Source organism: Carcharodon carcharias, chromosome 13 (genome assembly GCF_017639515.1).
Source record: "Carcharodon carcharias isolate sCarCar2 chromosome 13, sCarCar2.pri, whole genome shotgun sequence".
Classification (NCBI taxonomy): Eukaryota; Metazoa; Chordata; class Chondrichthyes; order Lamniformes; family Lamnidae; genus Carcharodon; species Carcharodon carcharias.
This window is the reverse complement of record NC_054479.1, coordinates 116,544,700-116,567,716: the sequence shown is the minus strand read 5'-3', so window position 1 is coordinate 116,567,716 and position 23,017 is coordinate 116,544,700. Positions and strand designations below refer to the sequence as shown.

At 40.6% G+C, this 23,017-nt stretch overlaps 1 protein-coding gene across 4 annotated transcripts in view; it reads right to left on the bottom strand.

The window, feature by feature from the left end:
- sema3c (sema domain, immunoglobulin domain (Ig), short basic domain, secreted, (semaphorin) 3C) overlaps window positions 1-23,017 on the bottom strand; it is a 163,827-nt gene that overhangs the window by 32,511 nt on the left and 108,299 nt on the right. For all 4 annotated transcript variants that reach the window (XM_041202650.1, XM_041202653.1, XM_041202652.1 and 1 more), the window contains exons 8-13: window positions 22,397-22,539; window positions 11,139-11,253; window positions 9,441-9,510; window positions 6,847-6,991; window positions 2,614-2,836; window positions 816-904 (exon numbers count right to left, since the gene is read on the bottom strand). In XM_041202650.1, coding sequence (XP_041058584.1) covers window positions 816-904; window positions 2,614-2,836; window positions 6,847-6,991; window positions 9,441-9,510; window positions 11,139-11,253; window positions 22,397-22,539 — 785 coding nt within the window. The remainder of the gene's footprint in view (window positions 1-815; window positions 905-2,613; window positions 2,837-6,846; window positions 6,992-9,440; window positions 9,511-11,138; window positions 11,254-22,396; window positions 22,540-23,017) is intronic.

Below are 23,017 nucleotides of genomic sequence, written 5' to 3'. Positions count from 1 at the left end.
TTGGAGGCAGGAGACGATGTGATGAAATCACCAAAAATCGCGCCAACCAGAATTGGCAAACATACTTGCCTGTGTTCTAGGGCATGGGAGATCGGCTCGTGTTTTAAATAAATCTTTTGTTTTATGAACATCAAATTACTGTTTTATATCAAGTAATTTCCAAAACTGCTGGCACATATTACACCCCAAGCTGCTTCTTCCTAAGCATTCCAAGTGTTGACTAGAACTGCTGAACTACAATATATTCCAATGAAGATCGGTGGTATTGGTTCTAGAATTTCAAGGAATTATATGAACGCATTTAATTTAATTTAATTTAAACATCTTTACATATACTAGCTGCAATTGCCTGAAACATACGTCCAGTATTAGCAAAAGCAAAATAAGTAAATGATCTGATAAAAAAAACAACAATTTTAATCTCAGTATACCACAGCCTGCACAGTGTTAACATGCATACACACCCTATGAGTCTAACATTAAACCCTGAACATTCTACTTCAAAGCATAAATGGTTTGGCAACCTAAAGAAAAATTACAGATCTTTGGGGACTTGTATAATTAGCAGCACACTCTGTACGTCTTCTGGTTTGAACCTAAAACAGCAGTTTAAATACAAAAGAAAGGCCTAATTATTTCCACATGGGTCTGCCACACGGCAACTTATTCTATCCCTTTATGATTTTGACTAACGTCTTTTCACCTACGCAACCCTGCTGAGTTAAACTTGGAAAGGCTTCCTTATAAATTCCAAAGTAATTAATAAAAGCTGGCAGCGCTGTTTAACTTGCTCTGATAGAAATACTGAGTCAGACCTCAAAAACTTCCATTTCTTCCAAGATAAGCTCTTCATTAGCCGATGCATTTTTAGGCAGAACAACAATTTTCTGGATAGTTCCCTTATCTGAAAGACACATTGGGAACAAATTTCATTACAAGATGATTAACTATTAAATAGTCGCCTAGATTTTCCATTCTGGGTGTAGTGGTGTAACGCTAACTCGGCGATGGTGTAAAATGGGCATCTTGGCCTCCTTGCAGGCATGCTGCAATTATAACCTATGAGAATCTCCCACAGAGTGACAAGGAGGCCCAGCTTCCTCACAAGCATCTCACACAGAATCACCTCCACTCCAGCCACAATTAAATGGGTGTCAAACGCTAGGTTGCTGGGTCACTTGCCTACAGACTGTCAGCTGTAGCTTGAGCTTCCTTTCACTTCATTGTACCTGTAACTTCTTTGGTTCATCCCTCTGTAAGTCTGGGCAAATGCGGAAATGTAGAAAGATAAAGAAAATTGGGAGATGTGTACATTGGTTAGTCAATCCACTATTGCCCATTTTACACTATCGTCAGAAGTCAAAATTATTCCTAACTGGCCTGAAATGTGTCTTATGCAGGCCTGAAGTGAAATGTGCTGTTGGTACACAATATTTCATGGAAAGTTCATCATCATTAACATACGTAGCTTCAGCTGCAGATTTGCATGTGGAAGAAGCACACCAGTGGCCGGTTGTTATACCACTATATACAATTATTCTTTGGTGGAATATAAAGGGATGCAGACAATTAAAAGGGGATAGGAGAACAAAAATCCTTATTGCATAGATTCTGAGCAACATTTGCCCAGATTAACAGAGGGACAGGCTGAAGAAATTATAGGTAAAAATGAAATGAAAGAAAGTCCAAGCTATAGCTAACAGTCTGTTGGCAAGTGACCCAGCAACATAGCATCTGACACCCATTTAATTGTGGCTGAAGTGGAGGTGGTTCCGTACAAGGTGCATGTGAGGAAACTGGCCCTCCTTGTCACTATGTGTCACCATTCTCATTGGTCATAATTGCAGCTTGCCTGGAAGGAGGTGGAGAGGGGATTCAGGTTACCAACCCAATGCTGAAGATATTGCACAGCAACCTATGGCACAGCTCTGTATCTAGTTCCCTGCTGACATCTTCCCAGCATTATTGTTGGATAGATGTTAGTATCCTTTAGGCTTAGCTGGTGGCATCTTGGTGGATATGATCAATCAGGTTGTGCAGATTGTCAGTATCCATAGTGTACCCATTTTAATAGGAATATAGGAGTTGGAGCATTGCTGGGCTGAATGTTTGGCAAAAAAAACCCTTGCATTTATAAAACACCTTTTATGACCACTGGATGTTCCAAAGCACATTGAAGTACCTTGAAGTGTAGTCATTATTATAATGCAGGAAACACAGCAGTCAATTTGTATACAGCAAACTATCACAAACAGCAATGTGATAATGACCAGATAATCTATATTGTGATGTTGATTAAGGGATAAAGATTAGCCAAGAGACTAGGGCTAGGAAATACCGCCATGGGATCTTTTATGTCCACTTGAGAGGGCAGATAGGATCTCTGTTTAACACCTTTGACAGTGCAGCAGTCCCAAAGTACTGCACTGGAATGTCAGCCTAGATTTCTTTGTGCTGCAAGTGCTGGAGAGGGACTTGAACCCAAAACTTTCTGATTCAGAAGCAAGAGTGCAAGCAACTGAGCCACATTGACAGCAAACAAACAATTATATGGCAATTATATGGTTTAATGCAATTCTATTTGTTGGGATTTAGATTCTTTTGACATCTTACCTGTGCCAAGGAAGAGGACATGGTACCTTCCATCTGCAGCCCTCACCCGGTCCACCACAATCTTGGTGTATTTGTAATCAGTGTTAATCCTTACAATCAGAGGCTGCTTACTGATTGGATAAATAGCGTTATACATCATGGGATGATTCCGGATAAATGTAACCACTTCATCTGGAAAATCCTTCGTTGACAACGTGTTTGGTGTAAATGCTCCTCCAGGGCACTAACAATTAAAGATGAAGATTAGAATATAATGTAAAGCAGGTAACAATCTTTTTCAGTAAATTCCAATGACATTAACGCCCCTTGGCTATCTTGGTCTTTGATTTAAATTTAAATAATGTGAATCTTGAGGGTTTTTTTAGTTGTTTGGATTGATATATTATCTCTGGTAATTCTCTTCTGCTGCAATCAGCTAGGTATTTTCAAATAGTAAATTATAAATATTTGTTCTGTCCAAAATGAATCAGAGTTTATACCATTCATTAGTAAAATGCATTGATAAAGCATCCCTGGCAATCTATACTTCAAATAACAGAAACATTTAAAACATTTGAATAGGCATTTTGAATGTTTTTAGACAGTAGAGTGGAGCAGCTGGGTAGCATAGTAATTTCAGCACTTGTTATGATGAGAAGTGGGAAGTAGTAAAGAGTGAAACAGTTTCCTTATCTTTATGGTGACAGGTATTGTGAGCCTTCCATTTTGTGGGATTTAAGCATCATTGTGGGATGACGGACAAAGCCAGTGGATTTTATTTCTGTTGTCGAATGACTGACTTGCAGTGCCTTTCATCCAAACACAATCTTCATTGAAATTTTTAAGTGCATGTAGCCAGGAAAGTTAAAACTCGAGTGGGAACAGGGCAACACAGTGAGTTAAATGCTGAGCTTTTTTACTTATCACCGGGACAAAGGTCCAAAACCAGCCCAGACTGAGGGGCAGAAAGTGTCCAAATCTGCTGGCTGTCTACATGAAACATGTTTGATGAGTTTCAATGAGGTTTATAGTGAGCAATGATCTCTCGAACAAAGGAATTTGACACTAACTGGCAATGATACTTTGAAGAGCCTTAGCAAGGATAGTGAGGTGTGGGAATTGGGGAAAAGCTCTGCATCCTTTTGAGGCTGGGATGAAACACGATATTAAGGCAAATAGAAGGAGCTTGATTCTAAATCTAGTTGTGCTGTACCTGATCTGACACTGAGTGCTTTGTACTGACACTGAGGGCTGACTTTTCCTGGGCGGGTTGCGATCCTGACGTTAGAAAGAATTCCGGGTTGGTAACTGGGAAGTGGCCGAGGTGGGGCTATAGAGGCCATCTTCCCAGAGGCGGCCAATTGAGAAGCTGCGTCTAGGAGCACCAACCAAGTAAGGACAGCAGCCTGGTTCCAGCGGTGGGAGATCCAGTCAGCACATCCGCAGCATAGGATGGCTGACACCCCCTGCAGTCTGCCACTGGGTGACCCTCTCTGAAGAGCTATGGGGCTTGGCATTCAGTGGAATGCCGGTCCGACATTGGGAAGGTCCTCGTGCTGTTATTAATTTTCCTCCAATTGGGCCTAATCAGCTACTCACCACTGTGGGGCAGGTAACCACTTTCACACAGACCCAGCAAGATCACCCAGAGGTAGAATGTGTCTGGGAGCCATCCCAATGTGCCATTTTCTAATTTTGCTCCTGGTACTGCCTCCTAACGTGCCTCTGTGAGACCAGGAAAATTCAGCCCTGAGTATTGGAAATAAATCCTGACAAAAATAATGGGTCTTACAAAATGACACAGAAATGAGAAGGGTAAACACTGGCATGGACTGGTTAGACGAGGGGTGGGGAACATCCGGCCTGTGGGCTGGATCCGGCCTGTTGCTCAATTTCATCCAACCCACAGAAAGATTTCTAAAAATATAGACCTATGACAGTAGCACCTTCAAAATAGCATTTAACATCATTATTACAAATTTGCCCTGGATAAAAGTGTCAGCTAAGTTACTATAATAATATTTAATAATATATTATTCAAATTCAGCCATCGCGTTAAAATAGTGGGTGAGTTGAACGTTTCTGTAATCTCTCTAAAAAACCTAAACTAAGTTGATTTTTACGCGTGTGTGGCCCGTGACTAATTTTGTCTATGTGTGAATGGCTTGCGATAAGATTCCCCAAGCCTGGTTTAGGCCAATTAACCCATGATTGTATTGTAACATCTACGTATTTCTACAAGCAGGTAAGTGTTTTTAAATAATTCGCCTTTTATTTGCTAGATGTTTCTTCCCCTTTTTAAATCTATGCTACTTAAATATACAATTTGCTGAACAAATAGATGGGCAATTGATTTGTTTCTAGATCCTCCTAAACTTGGGGGTCAACTGCTTCTGGTTGACTGCCCCATATTTACATTCCTACCTTGGGCAGAGACAGGCTGATAATTGAAATTCACCAGTTTAGGAATTATGTCTTTGTGACATTGCCTAAATATTGTGACTTGAAGACTTGGGGGAGGAAGCTTACATCACTCCTCCCCCTACCCCCAGTGTTTTCAGCTGGTGATCACATATAATAGGTCAGGTGGGTAGCCCACCTCCTTCCGAGCCATCCCTGACCCAGTCCCCATAATACAGGAGGGTTGGTAAGGCACCTACTAGGCCATAAGCCCTTAGGCCTATTGAGGCCTTTAACTTAGTGGCAATTAAGCACCTCAATTTGCCACTGCTGCCATAATATGCTGGGCGGTGGAAGGTGGAAAGGGGTGAGAAGGCTGCTCTTGGGAGTTGGGGGTCTTATTCTGCCCTTGAGATATTGCTGCTTGTTAGACAAGACGATTTTTACCATTTATAGACATTGGATGTTAACAGTTACACTGTGTTCATGAGTATACTTTAGGAATGTATGTTCAGGTTTTTTTTGCCCTGATAGTACGCATTTACTGAAGGAAAGGGCTGCATAACTATATTTTAGCTCCTCTTGATTTGGATTGATTCAATTACCTACCAAACCTAAATCTAGATATTACTCAATATTATTGGAGCAAAAGTTAATGGAAAAAAAACAAGAATGTGTCTCAGCTGCGTACTTTTTTCTGGTTTAATGTTTCTATTGGCTATTTTAAGCATGTTATTAAAAACAAAGCCAAGGTGGGATTGGATTTTTGAATGTAACATATTCTCAGGCCTAATATTCTGTGCTTAATACATCTTTTCTTTGGTTTTTGCCAGGGACATTATTCAGTAACCACTTCAATGGATTTTGAATTTACTGAGATTGCCTATATCATTAATTACAGGCGAGTATCAAGGACTGATTCAAAGTTCAAACTAATTCTGAGGGGATGAGCATACAACTATCTAGATGTTCATGAATTGAGAATGTTCAGTTTTGGCTTTTGATAATTTTGTGCGCTAGTTAATGCGTGTAATTTTAGCAAAAGATATTTCCGCAATGCAAACAAACCAACACCACTAAGGCCTGGATTTCTGCAATGGTTATAATAGTGAAATTGTCAACATTTACCTCCAATAGTCTACTAAAACTGACAGCAATTTCTGGAGTCTGTACATATGTAGAATAATGTGGAAATCCAGAAGTTGCTGTCAGTGATTCTACAATTCCCCAGCAGATGCACAGTTGAGGTCTTCCAAAAGCTGCAACCAATGGAAATCAATGGAGTTGATGAGAATTTCCACTATAATGCTGTTAGTCTCACTGTAAAAACTCATGAAAAAGGTTACGACTTGTTGAATGAGAAGTAACTGAGCTTATAAGGGTGTACCAACTTCACAATTACTGCTAAACACTCTCATTGGTCCTGAAAAGCTAATTTTATTTTTGGAATTCTGTCGAATTGTTCTATAATGTTATTATATTTTCACAACATATTGTTATCCTCTTTTCCTAAAAGCTTGTTTACCTTTACCTCAGCTTCTATCTTAATCGAATCATAATCATTTATTAGTTATCTGAAAATATAAATTAAAAGCGAAGGGATTGAGTGTTTTTAACACTTCGTCTAGCTAGTAACACCTTCCGGCAGAACAGTACACCCTCCCTTGCAAGGAATGTTAGTCTAGGTTAAGTTAGTCAAGTGTCTGAATTGGAGTTTGAAACCATAATCAGCGATTCAAGGGGAGAATGCTACCATAGTGCCAATGCAACACCTCTAGATTAGAAAATAATTTCTAAAATGGAGTGAACTATTATGTAAACCAAGTCAATGTATAGGAAATCTCTATTACTTACTGTGCCAGGCCTTGGATATGGAATCCTGCCTTGGTATGGAGCATATTGATGATTTGGTCCTTCCTTGTGAGCAAATGGTCCATTGAATACAGTGTGAATGTCAAGCATGTTATAAACACATACAGCTGAACCTTTAAATATTGAGCTATGGGGAGAAGAGAAAATACATAGTTATTGGTGATGAATGTCATATGAAAAGGAACATATAATTTTTATTTGTTCAGCATTTATTCAGTATCACATATAGAGAGAGACAAAGCATACCATCAAATATCAAAATAGTACACATGAAAAGGTAAGCTTTATGAGGAAATAAACAGAGTAAGAGAGACAAGAGACTGAAAGTGTATCATTCACATTAGGAAAAGGCTTTTTTCAACTTATCAGAAATGAAAACATTTTTTGGGGTTAGGTTATATTTAATATAAGAGAGAGTGGGATAAAAAGGCATTTATTCTGTAAGATCAGAATTATACTGGGATCACTTGATGATGACAATGAATGCCAAAAATGTAAAAGCACTCATTCTACAATATTGATATCCTTTTCTGTTATTCAGTCATGGGATTTGAGCATCGCTGGCAAGGCCAGCATTTGTTGCTCATCCCTAGTTGCCCTTGGGAAGGTGGTGGTGAGTCAACTTCTTGAACTGCTGCAGTTCATGTGGTGTAGGTACACCCACAGTGCTGTTAGAAAAGAATTTCCAAGATTTTGACCCAGCAACAATGAAGGAATGGTGATATATTTCCAAATCAGGGTGGTGTGTGGCTTGGACAGAAATTGTAGGTGGTGATGTTCCCATGTGTCTGCTGCCCTTCTTCTAGGTGGTAGAGGTTACGGGTTTGGAAGATGTTATCAAAGGAGCTTTGGCAAGTACCTGCAGCGCATCTTATAGATGGTATACACTGCTGTCACTGTGTGTCGATGGTGGAGGAAGTGATGTCTAAAGCGGTGGATGGAATGTCAATCAAGTGGCTTCTTTGTTCTGGGTGGTGCTGAGCTTCTTACGTGTTGTTGGAGTTGCACTCATCCAGGCTCTGGGGAGTCAGGAAATGAGTTACTCGCCTCAGAATTCCCAACCTCTGACCTGATCTTGTGATCACAGTATTTATATGGCTGGTCCATTAAGTTTTTAGTCAATGGTGATCCCCAAGATGTTGATGGTAGGGGTATCGTAAAGTTAATGCCATTGAATGTCAATGGGAGACGGTTAGATTCTACCTTGTTGGAGATGGCTATTGCCTGGTGCTTGTGTGGCATGAATGTTACTTGCCACTTATAAGCCCAAGCCTGAATTTGCCTGTCTTTCTGCATTGGGCAGTGACTGCTTCCCTATCTGAGGAGTGGCACATTGTATTCAACATTGTGCAATCATGTGCAAACATCCCATTTCTGATCTTATGTTGAAGCGAAGGTCACTGATGAATCAGCTGAAGAATTGGGCCTAGGATACTACCCTGAGGAACTCCTGCAGCAATGTCTTGGGGTTATCCTGATTGATCTCCAACAACTGCAACAATCTTCCTCTGTGCTAGCCATGACCCATCTAGTGGAGAGATCTTCCCCAATGCCTTTTGCCTTAATTTAGTTAAGGCTTATTGATGCTACACTGATGAAATGCTGCCTTGATGTCAAGGGCAGTAACTATCAACTCACCTCTGGGATTCAACTCTTTTGTCCATGTTTAGACCAAGGCTACAATGAGAACTGAAGCTGAGTGGCCTTGGAGGAATACAAACTGAGCATCAGTGAGCAGGTTGTTGGTGAGTAAATGTCATTTGATTGTACAGTCGATGGCACCTTGCATCACTTGTCTGATGATTGAGAATGGATTGTTGGAGAGTAATTAGCAGGATTGGATTTGTTCTGCTTTTTGTGGATAAGACAACCTGGGCAATTTTCCACATCGTTGGGTTGTAGCTATACTGGAATTGCATGGGTAGGGGCATGGCTATTTCTGGAGCATAAGTTTTCAGTACTACAGCTGGGATGTTGTCAGGGCTCAAAGCCTTTGCAATATCCAGTGCCTTTGGCTGTTTCTTGATATCACGTGGAGTGAATCAAGTTGGCTGAAGACTGGAATCTGTGAAGGATGGATCATGTACTCAGCTTTTCTGGCTGAAGTTGGTTGCAAATACTTCAGCATTATTCATTACACTGATGTGCTAGGTCCCTCCATCATTGATGATGGGGATGTTTCTGGAGCCTCCTCCTCCAGTGAGTTGTTTAATTGTCCACCACCATTTGTGACTGGATGTGGCACAAGTGCAAGATCCTCTCTCAAGATCGTTTTCATTCAAGAATAAGGAACATGACTGAGATTTAGTTAACACTATAGGTGATTATTATTTCCATTGTTCAGCAACAAAAAAGGCCTTACAATAGCCAACTAACGTTCATTTAGAAAAAAATCTGTTATGGTCAGCTATGGTCACATAAATTGCCTTCCAATAGAAGTATTTTATAAGTGATCTCTGTATTATGTTTAACATGATTAAATAAATGTTTTCTTTTAAATAAAAATGCATTAAAAGTTCTTCAGGATAAAAACAAGTAATAAAAATTGAAACTAAAAACATTGAATTATGCCTTACCTTGAAGAGGTGAACAGTCCGTAGACAAGGAGGTTTTTGGGATTTTCTGTTTCTAATAAAAATACATCCTCTGAGAGAGAAAAAAATGTCATTATTAGTAATTTGTTGATTCTGAAAACATTCTCAACAGGGCTTCTCCGGTGTTCAAAAATGATAAATCTTTGGATTGAAGTGGTAAGAAAGGACCTGAATAGTCAGATTGTTTTTTCATAAAATACAAGGCTCCTGTTATTAAACTTGTAGGGCTACATTGCATCGTACCAAAGGTGAAAACCCTTACATTTGTACAGAGATCACAGATTTATACCTTGATTTAAAGGCAATGGAAGAATTTTAATTCATTTAACAATTTTCATCATCCAAACTTCACAGCCTTCCAAAATGGAAAAAAATAAAATCTAAGTTAACAAGGTTGCTAACAATGATATGGTTTGTAATTAGGTTTTGTCAGTTGGCCTCCAGGTCCCCAAAAACATCAAGGAAAGGACAGCTCCCTCCCTGCCTGTCTGGCTTCAGCTGCAGACACCAGTTGCTCTGTGGCCCAGCTGCCGAAGGCCTTTTTTTAATTTTAGGTCTAAAATAATTGGAGAGAGGTGCCTCCACTTTGGGGCGCCTTCTCCCACAATTACTTTGAAAGGCATTTGGCTGTTTCTTCTGAACTGAATGGCCTCCTTTTGGCCCTCCAGCTTCAAGACCCCAACACCCCCTACAACATTAACTGGACAGAAAGTCCACTCTTTAGCCATTAATTGACCAATTTGGAGAAAATTATGGGTATATGACTACTTCCCTCACAATGAGGGCTTCTGACATCTTTTTGAGCGTGAAGTGGGGTTCTGAAGCTTGCAGTGAAAACACTGCCCATGGAAAACCGGATTGATCAGCAGAAAAATTGTTAATGTTTCAGAAATCAGTTCACCCAACAATACAGCGAGGTAAAATTTTCCTTCAGTTTTTGAACTGTCTTTATATAAAGGAAAAGATGGCCGGGGAAGATATAACTGGCTGATAACTGCTCAGAAGATGGAAGGTGAAACGCACAGTTTAGATTTAATGACTTTACACAGAAGACAGTGAATGTGTGGTAAAGGCTATCAAGGGAAATGATGGAGATAGATAATTTCAGCAAATTATAGAGGTAGTGGGCAGGTTTTTGTCAAGGGAAGCCGTTGAGGAATAAACTATAGAATTTTCTACCAGATGGATTGCAATGGTCTTTTCCTATCCTGTTAACTTCTTTCAGCTCAATCCTGACCCACCGCAAGACATAGGTGAACACCAGACATATTAAGAAAACACCCAGTTCTGCTTCTATATTTGAACTGCACCATTGAACTCTGTTGAACTGGAGTCCAAGATGCAGGCATCACAGGACATCAGGGACGGGAGAGTTACCTGGACACTTTGTTCCAGATGATAGTCACCCCTTAGGTTAAGTGGAACTTTAGAGTTGGTCAATGGTCGGGGACAGAAAGCGTGATTGTGTGTTAGGCAGGTATGGATATTGGATTCAGAAGACTAGCCGTGATTGTATTGAATGGCTGAGCAGGCTTAATGGGCCATATGGTCTACTCCTACCCTTGTGTTCTTATGTTAAAAAAGCACCTACAAAAAGGCAAGTTCTAACTTTCCCATCATAATAGATTTAATAATAAAACACATGACACATAAAATATGGTTATAAAATTTTTCACTTACGCAATTCATCAAAATGAGTTTCAGTGCCATCATCGTCTATCACTGAGCACACTAAACGGGCCTTCAAGAATGTTGTCCATTTGTTAACAAGACTGCGTTGACCTCCTATATCATTCTAGACAGGAAAGAAAATTTATAGTAAATGTGAAGTGAAGGGAGTCATTAAAACATCTGTGGGAGAAAAAATAGATTTAACACTTGTTCCATGGCCTGTGACTCAGAGTTATAGCATTGTTAGCACAACATCACCACCACATAGGTTTAATTATTATCCTGGTAATCTTAAACTTTACACATCTGTTTGTCAAATTTTAAAAATTATGCGTTTTGGCTTTAATTTAAGCCACAATATGGAACATTTGTGCTCTTTCAAGTTAGCTGCATTAGAAACCTCCTACCAAGCATGGCATTGGATTTGTGCATTGCAGAGATTCCCATTAGGCTGCCATAGAAACATTGGCCAAATTTAATGGCAACATCTGGTTACAATCTTTTCTTGCTTTTCCTGTCTGGCAACTGGCAAGGTTGACTGGCTGCTGGGCAGGAAAAGAAGCAGTTAAAGGCTTCAGTCAGCGACCCTTTGGGGACAGTCCCTGGCAATTGTGATCACGGAGTTGTCCAAAGATTGGGGCTGGCTTGGGAGGAGCTCTGCGATTGGTGCAGGGTACAGACAGAGGCCGCGATGGGCAGAAGGGAGGCAGAATAGTTTGAGGGGCCAGGAGGAGCATTCCTGCTCTTCCTGGTCTATAAGACGTTTTATAAAAAGCACTTACCTTCTTTAGCTTGTAGCTCTTGCCTCCCTTTTGCTGCTGGGTTTTCTGAGCCCTCAGAAACCCTTCTAGCAGCTTATAAATTTAAATCAGGCTCCCAATTGCACTATTGGGGTTTGATTTAAATATGATAATAAGTGCCTTTCTAAGATGGAACATGCATATGCCTCACAACCTGCCTAAAGTAGGAAAGGGAGGTAGAACAACTTTCAGAAGGAATTCCACAGTGAAGGGGTCAAGATGACTGAAGCATGACTGTCAATGGTGGACTGCAGATTGGTGCACAGCAAGCTGAGTCAGAGGAATGTGTAGTTTGGGTTGTGTTGTCAGGCTGGAGGAATTTATAGATAAGCCAAGTAGGGGATAAGATATGTAGGGATTTAAACAAGTGGATGAAAATTTTAAATTGGAGGCTTGATTACTACCCAGGAGCCAGATCATTAAAAGTGGATGGGATAGGTGAGCAGGGCTTGGTGCAGAATAGGATGCAGGCAGAAGATTTGTGGCTGAGTTGAAATTTACAGAGCTTGTTGGATGGGATGCTGGCCAGGGAGTACTGGAATAATCAAGTCTGGAGCTGACACAATTGTGGCTGAGATTTTCAGCGAGAGGGGTTCTGAGGTATGGAGGGAGGGGGTGATATCACAGACGTGGAAGTAGATGGTCTTAGTGATGGTGAGAATATGGTGTCAGAAGCTCGCCTTGGGATTGATTTGATGCTGAGCTGGCGAACATTTTGTTTCAACTGGAGACAGTGGCTGGAGAAAGGCGTGGAATCAGTGGAATGGGTGCTGAGTTTGTGACAGGGCCCGAAGACAATGATTTTTGCCTTCCTAGTATTTAACCGGAGGAAACCGCAATTCATCTAAGATTGGGCAACTGATAAACTTTTGACAGCTCAAAAACAGTGGAGGAGTTGAAAGAGGTGGTGGTGAGGTAGAGCTGCATGTTACCAACAAGAAAGCTGACCAGGGCATCCCGGAGAGAACGGTCCCTACGGGGGGTTGAAGGGAAGATGTGTTTGGTGGACACCCCATCACATCTTTATTTCTCTTTAGCTCAGAAGAAAAGTCATACGGATTCGAAATGTTAACTTTTTTTTTCTCTCCACAGATGCTGTTAGACCTGCTGAGTTTTTCCAGCATTTTCTGTTTTTGTTTCGGATTTCCAACATCCGCAGTATGTTGCTTTTAAGAAAGCTGACCTCCTTGCTTTCTCAATGTTCTATGATGATGACCCTAAACTGCATTGACAAGTTCATGATTATAAAGATCAAAATTAATAAATGTAATCATTAGAATTTTCCTTGCAATATTTGCAATATTAATGTGACTACTGAAATGCTAATTTGAAGTCAGTAGGCAAGATAATCGGTTGTGATGGAAATGGGTTGGCGATTTGCTATCAGTCCATTTTGTGCAGTTGCCATTGATTAATTTCACCCCCACAATCTCAAAACTCTGAAACATACATTTTTATCTTCATGATTTAATTTTATGATGTTTTGATTTTCTTGCAGTTTATTTTCAACCTGTTTCTTTGCAGAGTAACAAAGACTAGTTAAACTTCCGTGGAATGTAACAAATTCCTCTATTTCTCAATTCTCTGGCAGCCTAGCAAACTCATATTTAGTGGAAAAAAATTCCTTTATGATAGCTTTAGATGGTGATGAGGAATGTTGCAAGCACATTCCTAACATGAACTAAAGGAGAATCAGCCCATGAGACTCCCTGGGGAGCCCTTGGTTTTGTCCGAGGTTGCCTGGTGGAATTTTCTTATACAATGAATCCCCATTTAAAACCGTGTCTTCTGTGGTTTTCCAACTCAGTTTTTCTCTCTTGGTATTATTTGAAGGTCATATCACTTCTCTTGACAAGCAGAGAGCCCATAATTAGCACACCACTAACAAAGATAGAGGGTTGGATTTTAACTCATTCCAAACCCACCCACATATACAAAGAGTTCAAATTGCGGCCAAAGCGTTTGCAATTGCTCCGCTTTGTTTATATTGCAGGAGTGCCAAACTGCTGCAGTTATTGGAGATGTAGCTGGGCTTGCATTGTGGTCTCACAACAAACTTTGAAAACTGATCTTCCTTATCTTCTTTGGAAAGCCTTTCTCTTTACTCAATTATATATATATATATATATATATATATATAGGCTGCCATTTTTTTCTTGTTCCCTAGTTCTGTATTTGCAATCAATGTCAAAAGACTTCATTCTTGCTCTATGATCTATGTGACTCAGGATTTTGAAAACATGGATTCTATATTTTGTTAAAAGCTTCAAACTGTAAATAATATTTGATTAACCTTAATATAAGAAACCATTATGAACAAATGTTCAAAACTATTGAGTAACATGCAAATTCTGGGTGCCAGGACTTTGGACTTCAGTTAACAATTTTTACGTTATGGGTCCAATCTGGTATTTAATAAAGTACGCACTATGTTCCATTGTGACATTAGGAACATAAGAACGGGGCTAGAAGACATTGAGGCAGACTCCCACGGTGTTCAGAAGGTTTCCCAGGTATGTGTCACTGAATCGGAGGGAGGGTGCAGTCTTCTTGCCTTTCAGAACTTTGTCTTCTGTGCAGCAGTCCTGGGCTGGAAGCACTGAGAGGTGTGTATGCAGCTACACTTCACATACGGTGCCCAGCGTAAGGAAATGGCGAAGTGATGGTGCGGCGGGCCAATGAGAGAATGTCTGCCATCGAAAAGAGCGTATTTCCTGGGAATGCATGAATAATGAGGTGATATTGGGATGATACAGTGAAAACCTGCCATTGTGGCTGCTGGGTAAAATGTTCTTTTTTCTGCATGCTACTGCACTAAGTGGAAATCTGGGGTAATTTCGTCCCCAGTTTTACTTGAGGTTTGTTAAGTTTCAACCCTTGTTCCCTAGTTCTGTATTTGCAATCAATGTCAAAAGACTTCATTCTTGCTCTATGATCTATGTGACTCAGGATTTTGAAAACATGGATTCTATATTTTGTTAAAAGCTTCAAACTGTGAATAATATTTGATTAACCTTAATATAAGAGCAAAGTACCCCAGATGTTGGAAATCTGAAATTAAAACCAGAAAATATTGAAAATGCTCAGCATGCCTGGCAGCATCTGTGGAGGGAGAAGCAGAGTTAACAGAGGACTATTCTGATGAATGGTCATTGGCCTGAAGCGTTAACTATTTCTCTCCTAACACTGCTGGACTTGCTGAGTGTTTCCAGCATTTTCTGTTTTTACTTGATTAGCCTTGTTGACAGATTCATATGAAATAGAAAATTTCAGTAATTGACCAATATTTACACCCAAACTCTAACCTTTTCCACTCTTGCCAATGAGTGGAAGGGTTCCTGCACATTGTATTCATAAAGTGGAAGGTACTCAGTGCTGTGGTTGCTTCAATCTTGTTTTGAATCTGACTCATGGCCTTACAGCCTTCTTCATGCACCTTTCTGTCTGCTTCCCATGTTTTTGTAAAATATTTAGTGTTAAACCAATACCTGTCCAAATATAAATTACTTCTCTCTTCTTTCTGTCACAGAGTTGCTTAACTTGATATTTTCTAAGTTATTTAAAATGCGCATTTCTAAATTATTTATGAATAATGTGATCAGCAGCAGAGTTGGAGCAGAATCCTGTACAACTCCATTAATCACTGCTCCCAGATAGAGCTCTTTGTCATTTAGTACTGCATTTTGTTTCCTCTTGGCTGGCCAGCTTTCAATGGAGCCAATTAATTTGTTGTTAATTCCATAAACCTTGAATTTCTTTAGAAGTTTTACATACAGAACTTTACCAAATAGCCCTCATTCTCTAGTTTAGTGACACTTAAAGAATTCCAGTGAATTGGTGGTGCTTGACATCCTTGCTTCTATTTCCATACTGGCTATGCTTTATGACTATAGGACTCATTTATTTATGTTCTTAAGAAGTTTGCATACCACAGATGTTAGACAAACTGGTCCCATAAATTTAAGGTTCATCTTACACTTTTTTCCTGAATATTGGAATAACCAATGTCTTACTGTTCCTGAGTACAACCATATATTTTGTGCATTCAATAATTTTTAAGAGACAAGCTCCTAATCAGTAATGCCTTGCAATCAGTGATTATTATAACTATTGAATCATAAAATGATTACAGCACAGAAAGAGGCAACTCGGCCTTTCTAGTCCATGCTGGCTGTTTGTGCGAGCAACACAGCTAGTCCCACTTCCCTGCCCTTTCCACGTAGCCCTGCAAATTGCTTCTCTTCAGATAATTATCCAATTCCATTTTGAAAGCCATGACTGAATCTGCTTCTACCATACACTTAGGCAGTGCATTCCAGATCCTAACTACTTGCTGCGTAAAAAGGTTTCCCTCATGTCACCTTCGGTTCTTTTGCCATTTACCTTAAATTGGTATCCGCTGGTTCTCAACCCTTCTGTCAATGGGAACAGTTTCTCTCTATCTACTCTGTCTATCCCCCTCATTGTGTATTAACATGAAAAGGTACGAATGGTGCTATCAAAAGAGCTAAATTTGACAAATGCCTTTATGGCTTTCATTCCAGCTATTTGGACTCAATGGAGCTGAATTTCCACTTCCATTCACCAATATAACCTGGGTGGGAAAGAGAAGAAAATCAACCTGGAAGTCATTTTGTTGTCTCTCTAATGCCAAATGCTCTTTTATTTAACATAATGCGAGAATTGGTACAAGGTTTACAGTATATCTGTTCCGATATGGGCAGATGTATCACAAATAGACACAAATAACAGGAATATGTCATATTTCCTGTCACTGGCGTCATAGCAAATGTGGGCACTAGGAATCCGATGTGTTCCTTGTGTCTAGGTTTGCAATGGGATGTAGGGATAGATTTTAAGATTAAGGAACCACTTTGACTAATAAGAGTACAGAGTGATCATTTGAGGTAGGCAAAGCAGGAAGTTTGAAATCGTAAAATGCAAAAAGAGTTTCAGCACTTCAGCGGCACCATCAGACAACCTACACAATTACTTGTCTGTCCTGATCCAAGGCATTTGGCCTGACCTACCTGAAACATGGAGTCCAGCAAATTATTTAAATAATTCTAACCCTGGGAAATGGGCAGGGCCAAGGGCTGAGTCATGGGATTGGCAGAAATTGTGCCCTACTAAATTTAGACCATGACTCGGCAGAGCGGACAGGTTTCAATGAGAGACAGGTAAATTTTATTACAGAGAGCTTTCCAGGTGCTACATGCTTGATGAGGACTCTTGTCAGGAAGTCTCAACCCCCCGGATTGCCAGTGCATTGGGCTCACTGGTGAGAGCCTTAACAGAACATCACGTGACCCCTGATAGACAGCAGGAGGGATTGTACCATCAGTTACCATATTTCCTCCCCCTTTAGTGTTTTTTACAATTTCCATTAACAGGGAAACATTTGGATATTCAACAACATATACATATATACAATTTCAGGTGATTAAAAGTCAAGTCTCTCGGGTGGTTTCCTTATATGGCTAGAGCAGCATAGTCTACCACTTGAGGTTCCTCAACAGGATTGACAGGATCTGGACCTGCAGCATGAGGTGCATCATTGGAACGTGGCAACTCAGGGTTTGGCAACTCTATAGAGACATTGGGCATGTCAATTCTAGGTCGATCAGCCACCTTAGGAATTGATGGTTCAATGTTAATCGCAGATGGAATAGTTAGTTGTTGGAATGTCTCTCTGGCATAAATTTGATCTAGGTGCTTGGAAAGATAATGGACCAGTCTCTGAGACAATGGTTCCAGGAGCTCAGCAAGGTCCACTGCCGAAATTTCGCAAGAATACCGTGTCACCTCTAGTGAATGTTCGAGCTTTGCTCCCCCCTAAATTTGGAAGCACCAGGTGTAACCAAGTACATAGGCGGCATTTCGACAATAATTCAGGTGGTGTTGAACCCGTGGTCGAGTGTGGTGTTGTACAATAACTGAAAGGAAGGTGGGAAAGTCGAGATTCCAGAGTGCCTTCCAATAGCTTTTTCATACCAGATTTAAAAGTTTGTACTGCCCTTTCACTTAGGCCATTCAATGAGGGGTGGTAAGGGGTTGTTTTAATATGTCTGATTCCATTCAGATCCATAAATTTCTGAGACACTTGTGCTGGTAAAAGTGGTGCCATTCTCTGAAATGACAATTTCAGGTAGGCCATGTATGCTGAAACTGTGGCGTAGCTTCTCTATAGTTGCGTTTGATCCTGGTGACTTGACTTCATATATACCCATCCATTTGGAATGTGCATCTACGATTAACAACAACACGGTACCCAAGAATGGTCGTACACAATCGATATGTAATCTAACCTTGGGTCAACCAGGCCACTCCCGCGGATGCAGGGGAGGTGGAAACTGCAACTTTTGTTGTTGCTGACAGTGGAGACAGTGCTTAACCAAGTTTTCAATATTGCCATCAATGCCTGGCCACCATAAATAGCTTCGCACAAGCATTTTCATTTTTGATATACCCAGATGGGCACAATGGATTTCTGTCAAAAGCAGCTCTCTGCCTTTTGCTATGACCATCACTCTTGACCCCCACAACAAAATCCCACCTTGGCAGCTCAATTCTGTCTGTCTGATATGGAATGGCCTCAATTCTTCAGATACAGGCAAGTTTGGCCATCCTTTCAAGGAAAAGACTCTGACTTTCGATAATGTTGGATCTCTTTTTGTCCAATTTCTAATTTGTTTCACACACACAGGTGAAGAATCTAAGTTCAATAACAGCACTAATTCTTGTGGAACGGGAGTATACGCAATACTGTCTGGCAACGGGAGACAACTGAATGCATCTGCTTTTGCAATGTGTAAGCCAGGACAGTACATAAAAGTATATTCGTAAGCAGATAGCGTCAGAGCCCATTGTTGTATCTGTTTTGATGCTACTGGTGAGTGGCCTTGGCCATGCTGAATAAATCCAGTAATGGTTTATGCTCCAACACAATGGTGAAATGGCGACCATGCAGGTAGTGGTGGAATTTCTTTACCCCAAATACCATCAATAACACTTCCTATTCTAGCTGGGAATAGCCCTTCTCGGCTGTGGGGAAGGTTCTCGAGGCATAGCCAATGGGTCTTTCAGACCCACTTTCCATTTTATAGGATAACACAACTCCCATCCTGTAGGGAGACGCATCAAGTGTTAATAGCAGCTTTTTTGACAAGTCGTAGTGTAACAATAGACACAGTGAATGCAGCAATTCTTTTACTTTCACGAAGGCTTCTTCCTGCTGTGGGCCCCCAAAACCAAAAGTGGTTGTTTTTTAGTAACAGGTGTAACGGTGCCAACACAGTTGGTAGATTTGGCAAGAAGTGGCTATAGTAGTTGATCATGCCCAGGAAGGACTTGAGTTCTGTTAGATTGGATGGTGATGGCACATCTTTTATAGCCTGAACTTTGTCTTCTACTAGGTGCAGGACCATGGCATCCACCTTGTGGCCTAAAGAAGTCACTTCTGGTGACTGAAATGTGCACTTTTCCTTCTTTAACCGGAGGCCGGCTTCCATGAACCTCCTTAGCACCTCCTCCAGGTTGGTCAAGTGTTCTGTCTTGGTTAACCCCGCAATGAGGGCATCATCTACGGAGGCAGTTACTCATGGGAGTCCTTGCAAGAAGCTCTCCATTATTCTCTGGAAGGTAGCACATGCTGATGAGAACCTGAAGGGTAGATGGGTGCATTGATAGAGACCCTTGTGTGAGTTAATGGTTACATACTCCATCGATGTGCTATCAAGCTCTAGTTGCTGGTACGTTTGGCTCATATCCAATTTTGTATAGGACTTGCCTCCAGCTAGTTTGGCATATAAGTCATCTATCCTTGGGATAGGGTACTTGTCTAGTTTGGCTGCCTTATTCACAGTCAATTTATAGTCTCCACAGATACGTATGGTGCGGTTGGACTTAACCACTGGAACAGCCCATTCTGAGAATTGAACAGGTTGGATAATGCCCAGCTTTTCCAAACAGCAGAGCTCTTCACCAACATTTTCTTTCAATGTATAAGGCATCGGTCTTGCCTTAAAAGAGCGAGGTGTCGCTTGTGGCTCGACATGTGGCTTGGCCTCCATGTCTTTTAACTCCCCTAGTGTTATGAGACAGCTTTTGGTAAAGCTGAATTATTTAAAAATTCCAGAGGGGAACTTTAAACAATTGTCATAACCTATATTTTTAGGTGGTTTATGTTTGAGATACAGCTCTAAATTCAGTAATCCAGATCACCAGTTCTCGAGAGGCTTTATATTAAACTAAATGAAACATTTTATTAAGTTACAACACATTAAACACATACACATGGCTACAAATTACTACTATCATCACTTTTAACAAATTCCTAGAATAGCCTCCATTAAGACAACAGCAGCCCATAGACTTTCAGCAGACACCAGGCAAAGCATTTTCACCTTACAAATTCAAAATGAGGTTCCTTTCACTTTGGTTCGTGTGGAGACAGTTGTAGGCTTACAACTACTTTGATCTTACATTGCCTCTGCACTGCACACACAAAACTGCTGAAGTTATAACTAGCACAGCTCATTGAATGTAAATTCTCACTGTATCAACAGCCTCTTTGAGCCCACCCCTTCTAACAATAAAACCCCTTTCATGATACCAATTTTATCAGCAATATAAACATATTGCTTGATCTCTGCTTGCTAGGTGCCAGATTTCACTCGCCTTCTTGAATGCTCTATTCAAAAAATGCAAATGCACACTACCTCTGTTACACTTCAAAATTAGTACACATCAAAGCACCCAGACTAGCTGGCTTTAATCCACTTAAGACATACTCACAGACTAAACCTCTATTTTAAAAGAAAACTATTTTCCAGTAATGTTGTATACATTAATAGCTTCATGCTAGTTCATCCCAAAAAACCTTGTTGTATTTTCTTTGAAGATCTGGAACTCCATCAGATTTGAGATGAAATATCTCCGACCAGTTGAGCTTGATTTTCTGTTGCCAGTCTCAGCCTAAAAGACTGGCTCCTTCTCCTTTCACAATTATTACAGGCAGCTGGGCTGTCTGTTGCTCGTAAGAAACTGGTACTTTGGTGATGCCCTTTACCTGAATAGATTCTCCCATGTATGTCTTTAATTTGGCGCTTGTCCACTCCAGATTTATTGGCTGTCTACCCTCATTAAGGTACATGAAAGTATGCTCTCCCACCACCGTAGTTGAGGCACCCGTATCCACCTCCATTATTAGTGGTTTCTCATTAACTTGGATTGTTACAGTGATAGGTGTGGTTTTCACAACTCTTACATTATACAGGGAATAAACATCGGTGTCAGCAGCTTCAGTATCTGCTGTATTCTTTAATTCGACCATGTTGATTTACTGATTTGCGGCTGCTTCAGCTTTGCCCTGCATTGCCTTACCATGTGACCTTTCTTATGGCAGTAATGACACTCTGCCTCCTTGAATTTACAGGTGTCCGCTCTGTGGTCACATCTATAACAACTTAACCTTGGAGTTGCTGCTGAAGCGTTTCTACTAGGCTTTTTCATGTTTCTCACAATGGACATTGCATCTCACTTCAATGCTGTGGGTCTGGTTTTCATGCCACAATCGGCGTTAGGTTCCTACCCAACATGAAGTATGGTGCCATGTTCTATGTGTTGTAAAACCTGAGTCTCTTGCAGCACTTTTCATGGTGAGGGAGATTTCTAGGGCGAACTTAAAGTCGATGTCGACGTTGGTGAGTAAAAGGCACTATATGGTGTCATCCTTAACTCCACAAACTACTTGGTTGCACAGCAATTCATTTAATGTGTCCCGAAATTGCAGCATTTTGTTCGCTGTTTGGGGTTCACTACCTAGGACTCTCCCGGGGGCCTAACTCTGGAATTAAATTTAAAATGCTGCATTATTACAATGGCTTCAGCTGGAAGTGTGTTTTCACGAGGTCCACGAGTTCATTAAAGGACTTATAGAGATTGGCGCACTCGGGGCCATCAGGCTGTGAATGAGGTTATATGTCTTACTGCCAAATACAATCAAGAAGATGGCTTTCTGTTTTTCGTCCTCGGTAATTTCATTCGCTACGAAATAATATCCGAGTTGCTCTACATACTAGCTCCAGTCTTCCATAGTCACATCATATGGATTGATTCTGCTGAAGAGTGGCATGACTGGTGTGTAGTCTAATAGACAGCAGGAGGGGCTATACCCTCAGTCACCACAGTGAGTTAGGTACTCTGATTGCAAAACAAAATCTGCTTCAGAATTTCAATCTTTTAAATCAATACAAGCTTGGTTTATTCAATGGGCGGAATTTTATGCCAGTGGGATTTTATGGTCCCACCAAAATCAATGGAGTTTGGAATGACTCGCCACATGTTACGCCCCCATACCCGCTGAGATGGAGCCATAAAATTCCGGCCAATGTCTTTGCAACCCGTCAGATGAATACTCAAGAAATCATGCAGTAATATAATAAGGTGGTCCAGAGCTTTACTTACGGGGCATATCCTGGCAATCCTGGAGTGAATTTGCTTGGTGTTACCATTATCATCTATCACCTTCTCCCGAAGAAAAAAGTACAATTTTGCATCATTTGGGTCTGTGCCATCAGGAATGATCTGGGCATCCACAAACACAGGCTCTAATAACAGAGAGAAGGGAAAATCCAGTAGTGAATAAGGTATGAACGTCTTTGAGCTAACATTAAAGAGAGTTCAAGCTCAAATCAAATGTGATCTGAAAGATAGTTCAAAACTTTTGAACATATTGCAAAATGATCATCACTATATGAGCAAGGTTAATAAAACAGGAAGTGTGCAGATGCATTTAAGGGGAACCTAGATAAGAAGATGAGCAACATATAGAAGGATATGCAGATAGTGTGAGAAGAAATAAGGTCGGAGGAGGTTCGTGCAGAGCATAGACACTGGCATGCACCATTTGGACTGAAATGCTGATTATTGCTGAAAAAGACATTTTGTTGAAGATTTTCACCTTGCAATCATCAGGACAGTCGTAACAATGCCAATGGCAGGGGAAGCAACAACTTTATACTGTATGAGAAGAGAGTGCTGATTGATAGGTATATGTACTCCAAAATTGAAATTTGAGCAACAGGT